This window comes from Neolamprologus multifasciatus, chromosome 10 (genome assembly GCF_963576455.1).
Source record: "Neolamprologus multifasciatus chromosome 10, fNeoMul1.2, whole genome shotgun sequence".
In the NCBI taxonomy this organism is placed as follows: Eukaryota; Metazoa; Chordata; class Actinopteri; order Cichliformes; family Cichlidae; genus Neolamprologus; species Neolamprologus multifasciatus.
In genome coordinates this window covers 24,308,607-24,316,544 of record NC_140448.1, presented here as the reverse complement: position 1 = coordinate 24,316,544, position 7,938 = coordinate 24,308,607, and the positions used below count along the sequence as shown (strand labels likewise).

The 7,938-nt window shown below is 40.2% G+C and overlaps 1 protein-coding gene across 2 annotated transcripts; it reads right to left on the bottom strand.

Moving 5' to 3' along the window:
• Nucleotides 1–654: 654 nt before the first annotated feature.
• On the bottom strand, nucleotides 655–7,934 carry znf346 (zinc finger protein 346). 2 transcript variants are annotated; one of them, XM_085175444.1, is made up of 7 exons: nucleotides 7,805–7,934; nucleotides 6,224–6,327; nucleotides 5,391–5,486; nucleotides 4,547–4,694; nucleotides 4,230–4,457; nucleotides 3,999–4,098; nucleotides 655–2,419 (listed from the first exon to the last, which is right to left on the bottom strand). In XM_085175444.1, the coding sequence occupies exons 1-7, from the start codon at nucleotides 7,860–7,862 to the stop codon at nucleotides 2,218–2,220; spliced, it is 936 nt and encodes a 311-aa protein (XP_085031570.1). In that variant the 5' UTR covers nucleotides 7,863–7,934; the 3' UTR covers nucleotides 655–2,217. The 2 variants fall into 2 exon arrangements, with proteins under 2 accessions (XP_085031570.1, XP_085031571.1); XM_085175445.1 differs by having other exon boundaries at nucleotides 7,876–7,894.
• Between the last annotated feature and the right edge of the window lie 4 nt (nucleotides 7,935–7,938).

Here is a 7,938-nt window from a genome sequence, read left to right as displayed (position 1 = left end):
CAAATGTGCCTTTCTTTCAAGATGACCCCAAAATGTGTGATATCTTTAAAGAAAGAATTGTCATGAGCTGCCTAGTTAAAGATATACTGTAGCCTATTACATAATAACTTATTCATGTCAGTATTTACAAATCAATACCCATTATCCATTACCTACTCCTACATATGTTTATATAATCAAAATAAACATAAGTCATGCTACCCTAAAGTAAATACTGGCCACAGAGTGAGCTGCCTTGGCAAAGGTTCGCGATCTCGGAGTGCTTCCTGTTACTACTGCTTTATTCTCTTGCCCTTGTAAAGCACTTTGTACTGTGGAATTTGAAAAGTGCTTTATAAGATAAAGACTTTCTTTTGACATTCATCTGTTAAACAGATTCATATAAACTGATTGAGTGTGTGGGTGCACATAACCACTACAGACCTTTTTCCCTTTAATGTTGCCGCTCTACTTCATAGATATAAACTACTAAACTGAGCCTGAATTAAACTCCTTCCTTCTTTTAGAGTGGATAACAGGGTGCGAGCCACACTGATGCTGCCGGTCTGTGAAGTCTCCAGACACTCGTCTCCCTTGTGATTTTGTTTTTCCCCTACCTCACCTCACACCTACATGCACATTTCTCCACTGAGCCGTGCCCTCACACATCACTGATTTTGCTTTTTAGAAGCAGATGCATTTAATCATTTTATTTCTTGACATTAATCTCCTTTGTGTTCCTCCTTCTTGAAAAGACTCATGAAACTGTGAGCTCTTTTAAAACATGTCTCTACTTTATACACACCTTTGCAGCATTTTTTTGTACCCTCAGCGATACACAACTTATCGAAAGCAAATCTTAATCACAAAAACACAGAACACTCAAACGATGAGGGTAAAAACAAAAAGCCCACTTTTGTTGTTTTCTTTTTTGCTTTTTAAATACAGGATGTACTGTACAGTATGCACAAGCCCTCTTGGTATAAATTACATCCAAACAAAATCTTTTTTTCCCTTTAGCCAAAAAGTTGAAGACATTCATTATTAAAATATTGAACCAATTCTTTATGAGGAAAAGCAGACTAATAAAACGTTATTGTCATTCTTATGTTGACATCACTTCCTAATTTGACATCACTCTTTTCTTCTCCGTGGTAAATACTGTGACCTCTGCTACTGACAGTAGTTACAGAGCTCAGAAAGCATCTATCAGTCTCTACAGAGTTTGGACACTTGGGATAATTAATAACCTCACACTCTTAAAGAAAAGGAGACTTTAACTCAACAGTACAAAAAAAGAAAATTATACTTTGTTTCAAAAGTCAGTAATGATGTTCAAACTTTGCATGATAACATTTGTATGCTTAAAGTCTAGAAAGATAATGTTTTATAAAACAATAATAATAATCAAATACTTTGAATACAATGGTTGTTGTTGTTGACACATTTGGATACCATTTGAAGTACTAAAATTATCTAATTGAGGCTCACCTACTCTTGTGTTTTTACAGTAAAAACTGCAGCTACCAAGACAAGGGGAATAAAAAAGAAAAACTGTGGACCACTTGAACAATAATATCAGCGTTGTCCAGGACATTAGAAACATCAGCTTTAGTCTGTTAAATCCTTGACATAAAGCCTCAGTTTGACTCAGTTACTGTGTCTTGAGACATGAAAAAGGCGCGTGTCTCAATAAATGCATTTACAGGAGCTACAAACCAAACCGAAGAGGTGACATGAGAAGTATGAAGCTGCTTTACTTTGTAGAGTTCACTGCTTGCATGTGGCTCAGGTATGAGGTGTTAATACTGGTTAGTTTAGGGATAAACATGGGATGACTGCTGCCCACCCTTAAGACAAAAATTTCAAAGCAGACTTTCCCCTGTTAGTGTTTGGTGTTTGTACACTAAGCCCGGATGTTGGACTACACTTCCTTTATCACGCACTGAAGGGTTAAATAACTTTCCATGAGTGAAATGCTTATTTTTTTTCCATTAAAAGAGAAATAAATAAAAACAAACAAAAAGAGAAAAAAAACCTTTTCGGTCAGAAACTCAAAATGTTGTTCCAGTATCCAAAGCTACATTACTCTGTTCCAGGGAAACACCTACTCAGAAGAGACTGACAGGAGCTGAAGGTTCATAGAGGTTGATTTTTTGTTAATACGTTAAAGGGGCTGGTTGTTGTGTGTCATTCCAAGTCCTGACTGAAACTTCTTTAGTCCATCCCAGTCCAGCCTCAAGTGTACTGGTACTCCTCTGTGTACGCCGTGTCCTCTGGAGCATACTGGTTATTTCCGCCTACGTAGTTGTCGTCACTGCCAAACTGCTCCTCCTCGGGCGGGTACTGGTCATCGGGGGCAGCATACTGGTTATCGCTGCTGTACGATTGATCTGCCGGGTGTTTGTTCTCTGTGATCTTCAGGCTCGATTTCTTCACTCTTTGAAATAAAAGAAAATTATTTTTAGGACATTTCTCTTTTTCCAGAGGATGTGTTGTCTACATGTTTTAGCTGTGCACCGTCAACTTGGGTCTCAAAAATGCACTTGTTCATGTGGGTGTTGGTGCTTTAGCTTAGTCGCTGCCACAGAGAAGACAGGATCCACAATATGTAAAGACCTTCTTTGTGGTCAAGTAAAGAATGGAGACTGTCCACTGTCTTCCATCTGTGGTTTGATGGTTTTGTATTTATTCTTATTTTTCAGTTTACTTTTAATTTCTGTTCCGGCTTTACTCTTTTCAGTTTTGTTACTATTGTTTCAAAGGGTCAGATGGCCAACCTCAACAGCTGGATCAGGCCGCTATGGCATCCACCCTCGACTGTCGCCTGACACACACTGCACCCTACCCCTACAGCGCCCCCTGTGGGTGGTGGGGCTTCAAAAGGACGGGCCAGGCCACCAGATGCTGCTCCCTCCCCTGGCTAAAGGGTGGAGGGGCTGGTAACCCTATCCCAGGCAGGGTTACACTGGTAAATTTGAAAGGAGCCAGCTGAGATGGATTGGGCATCTAACAAGGATGCCTCCTGGGTGAGGCTCTGGGGTAGACCAAGGCCAGCCGAGAGCTGGAGGAGGTGGCTGGGGAGAGGAAGGTCTGGGCTCTTCTGCTTAGGCTTCGTACCCCACAAACCAGATTAGAAGAAGAAAATGAATGGATGCTATTATTAGGCAAGAGGCAGGGTACACCCTGAAAGGGTGTCAGTCTATTTCAGGGTTAACACAGAGACATATCAGATCTGGTAAGTTCGAACCAGAAACATTCTTGTTGTGAGGCTGCAGCGCCAAGTTAGTTTTCTATATTAATATTAGTCTCACCGGTGCCCTGATTCTATATCTGAAATTCCAACGCAAAATACCACAATATATATCATTTTGTATAATATGTTTCTATACGCCTGGTTTCGGGCTCAGTTTCAGTGTCTGTAACTTTAACTCAAACTGGAACAGCTGCTTGCCTTCAGGTCTGTGTGTAACCCTGAGATGCAGCCAATGGGAGCTACTCAGCTCTTTTAGTATATACTGCCACACTTAACTGCTATGGCTCCAGCTCCATGGTGTGTTAACTTTCTCTTTGAGCAATAACTTTAATTTTACATACAGCCCAGTTCTCAGCAGTCTTTGTTTTTAAGTGAGTGTAGGGTTTGTCTGATGTCACAGCAGAACAAAGTGGACTAGTTAGTGTTATGGTTCCCTGTAGTTTCTGGGCTGTGCTAAAAAAATAAATAAATTTTAAAAATCAATCAATCAGCATTTCATTGTCATCTTGTTTTCTGACAACAGGAACAGAAAATGTGTATGTGATAAAAGATTTATTGTGAATTCGGCTATATCAAAATGCAGAATGAGTGAGAGTAGAGAGTAGGAGAGAAGCAAACATGTACGCAGCCGACAGAAAAGTAGCTACACATCTATGTTATGTTCTGTTTGCTCGTTTGAGGACTCTGTGGACTCTTTCTGGTAACCATATGGTGCCAAAAAGTTCTGTTTTCAAAACAAAACAAACCCCAATGTTGTACTTACTGATTCTTATGCTTGGCTCCGCTGATATGTGACTGATACTGCTCCACAGAGTTCAGTTCAATGTTGCAGATGGTGCATGGATAGCCATTTATTGTGGAAGCTGTAGATCAATGAAAAGTAGGGAATAATTTCAAACAATGTGCTCTTATTGCATATTGAAAGTTAAGTTGTTGTTTTTTTTAAAAAAAAAACAAAACAGAACTGCACAAACTCATGCTTCTGCAGTCGGACCTGGTGCTGTGGATGGCCCGTACGTCTCCATCAGTTTAAGCTTTGTCATCTGTTTTCTATGCTTCTTGCCTACATAGTGCTGCTGGGCCATGAGCGGGTTGTTGAACGAGGCCTGACATATGGAGCAGAAACGGTCTGGATTGTTGTTGTTTCCTGTCACTGGAGTGCCGCTTGAATCATCTGCAGGTTTCTTCTTTAGTTGAGGAGTTGGCGCTATTTGGGAGTTTACTGCAGAAGAAGACATAGAATTTAAAAAAGACTTCATAAAAGGGTAACATAAAGGATACACACAGGAAATAAAACCAAAAGCTAAATACCTAGAGCTTGAGGTCCAACTGCTTTCAACCTCAGGTTCTTGGCGTGAACTTTGCCCTGATAGTGAGACTCAGCCACTACTGGAGCAGAGAAGGTCATGTTACATACATGACACACCTTAAACCGGTCTGTGTCTCCATTGTTACAGTCCTGCACAGGAACATAAATCAATCAAATTTTACTGCAAAAAAAAGTCTCAACCTTCAGTAGATTGTCAGCAAGTTTAATTTCCACAACTTGTATGACTTAATAATTGATCTCTGAATAAAAGATCCACCTATCTACCCATCAACCCTTATACAGATTCAGGTTGTAGAGGCAGCAATTTAGGCAGAGATACTCAGATTCTGTACCCCAATCTCTATAGAGTGTCCTGTCCTGGGCCTCCTACCGGTGGGACATGGCTGTAACTATTCCCCCAGTTCATGAGAACATCCTAGTCTAGTCCTAGTTTAGGCATCCTGATGGTGAATGAAGCAATCGTGAAATAATTCTCAGTGTGTTCCACGACTGCTGGGGAGCATTTCAGGATAAACTATTTAGACTGTGTTAAATTCATCTGAATAATTTCATCACGATTTTTGAAAACCTGACAGCCCCGGCTAGCTGATGTGAGCAAGTTTTATATAAACTGAAGAGCTGGCAGATATGACTGGAACATTCACTGATGGTCTTAAAATACACAAACCTCCCGCTGAAAAAGTGCAAGACACACTGGGAGAGCCAACTGCTCAAGATCAAAGATATCGCTAAAACTACTTTGTTTCAGGTTTATAGTTGGCGAGGTAATAGTGACTCATAAAACGTTTTCTTCGTGCTGGTTTGAGTTCTCTACTTTTTACTCACGCTGTCAGACGTTAAGGGCTTCAGCTTTTTGAGTGCTGGCTCTTTTTCATTTTGGATGGAAAGATAGCGCCGCACTTTGTTGGCATGCTTCTTGCTCTGAAAGGACAAGCACAATGTTTATTCCACAGTGGACACAAACATTCACTGCACATTTCTAACACATTTATGTCTCCAAACTTTAACATATCAATATTTCAACTAAAATATAACTGTATTTAATATAACCATTTCAGTGTTGCATTTATGGATCGACATCAATCTACTACTGCTAATTGACTACACAATAAACACCAAACACTGCAACTACACAACTACACGGTTTTAGATGTAAGTATTTCCTTCTTTTCTTCAGTTTGGTTCTTTGCAATGAGAGCCAGCAATCACAAATGAACGTATAAATCAAACAATGTCCAACCATTTTACTTAAACTAAATATTAGTATTTGAAAAGCTGTTTACATCTGCAGGTTTGTCAAAATTTATAATAACTTAGAATTGTCTCCTCTTCATCATCCACTTTACAGCAGGGAAAAAAACAGAAGTGCATCACAGTAAACATCTGGTCAACAGTGTGGCCAAAGGTCCACTTACTCTCAGCTGGTTGAACATCCCTTCTGCCCTCTTTTGCTATATTTGTGATTTACTGGACAGCCTTATGATGATGTGCTATTACAGCTTAAATAAACCTTTAATGTAGTGCCAAGTCTATTCAATAATAACACCTTAAAAGTGATAAGTGTGCACTTTTTCTCTCGTTCCTGAAAACTGTAGCACCATCTAATGAAAGCTAAGTCCCCTGACACCAACACAGCAGCAGACCGTGGGCTCACTGACCTGATAATGAGTCAACTTCTGAGATTCAGAAATTAGGACAGCACTGCAGACTTTACACTGGGAGTCAGAAAACAGGTCGCCATGCTCCTTTATCATCTTATTTACTGCAAAGGAGGGGAAAGGGAGAGAGAGAAACTTCAAATCAGGTTACATCATCTGGGAAAATGCAATTATAACACAACGTGAAGAGGCTATTTGTGGCAGCAGTTCAAACAACATATCTGCTCGAGCTACTCCTTTTACTTACCAAGGATGTAAGAGCTCAAATGCACTATTTTGTGTTGGTTTCATTTAATAGTGTTATGGAAAATACAAACAATTTTCTGGATTAACCATTATCTTGCCAATGGGTTTACGGCAAAAGTAAAATATATATGTATAATTTTTTTTTTTTTTTTAAACAGGTGGTGTATTATCCTGACAGGCAGCCGAATTGGTTGGTTACAGCTCTGTAGGAGGATGGCATGACATGTCACGTCATCTTTACACATGTAGGAGCACAGTGTATTTTTAAGCATTTACAATCTGAATGTGTCACATTAGAGGATTCAGAATCCTGTTAAAGTCACAGCTTTTTGTTATTCAGACTTGGGCGTCTTGTTATGCAAACACTCCTCACAGCTTTGAACATGACAGGACCTCAACAGAAGACGCTGCAATGCTCATGTGGAATTTGGAACCAAAATGGAAAAAGGATCAGAAGGGGGAAAAAAAACTGCAGTTTTTTTTATTATCATTTCATAGCCAAACTGTGGAAAGGTTTTAGGAATTACAAAGCCCAGTCTTTTTCGAGGCATCAAAATTAAATGGACAATTGAATCTGTGGTTGGATCGCAGTAACAATTTCCATTTAGGCTGCAAAAAGTGTGCAGTGGGAATATAAGTCGCCCAATCAACGATTTGATGTATTCCGAGACTGAAAGAACACACTGGAGAAAAAAATCGGTATGTCCAGCAAAGAAAACACACTGGATGGTCGTGGCATCGTTTCCAAAGTAGAGGGGGGGAGGGGGGCAAACAAAACAGACTCTCCAAGACTAACATAAAGAGTATGTACACTAAAGTCTTCACCCTGGATAACTATCTGGAAATACATCGAATCGGATATTTACACGCATAAATTTAAAACAAATACTTTTAGATAATTCATACACTTGCGGTTATGACACTGTCCTGAGCTGAAATCTCACATGTATCTTGCTTGCATTACTAAACACACAAGCAAGACCAGCAGAAGTGCAATCCGCAAGGCGTGAAAGACGCATTTCAGCTGATGCCAAGCCAAAGATGCCTCCCTCTGTCCATATTAGTAACCATTCAGGCGAAATGTTTCACAGTCACTGAAAAGCAACATCGGATGCAGACGTGCTCTTGTCGACCTTGGAGCCGAAACGGCTACAGCTAGCATAGCACATTTTAGCAACTCGATGCGCTTATTGCTTAAGTACCGGCTAACGTTAGCTTTGCGAAGGTAACAACAGCGCCGGTATTTTAAGCTATAACAGGGAGGGCTTTTACACAGTGCAACCGCGCCTTTTTCTTCTAAAACACACGTTAAACTGTTAAATAAACAGGACATACTCTCTGCTGGTCCCGAAGGTAAGTAAGGAAAATCGTCGGTCTGCATCGCGACGGCCATAGATTCTACTCACAGCCAGCGGCGTCCTACTACGCATGCGCAACTCGCAGGCAGAGGAAAAGGACTTCCCACTGTG

Excerpts from the sequence above, each read along its gene's own strand:
- znf346 (XM_085175444.1), bottom strand. The coding sequence starts at position 7,862 with ATGGCCGTCGCGATGCAGACCGACGATTTTCCTTACTTACCTTCGGGA. Across the intron at positions 4,695-5,390 it reads AGCCCTTAACGTCTGACAGC|GACTGTAACAATGGAGACAC; the intron begins GTGAGTAAAAAG and ends GTTCCTGTGCAG. Across the intron at positions 2,420-3,998 it reads GGAGCCAAGCATAAGAATCA|AGTGAAGAAATCGAGCCTGA; the intron begins GTAAGTACAACA and ends TTTATTTCAAAG.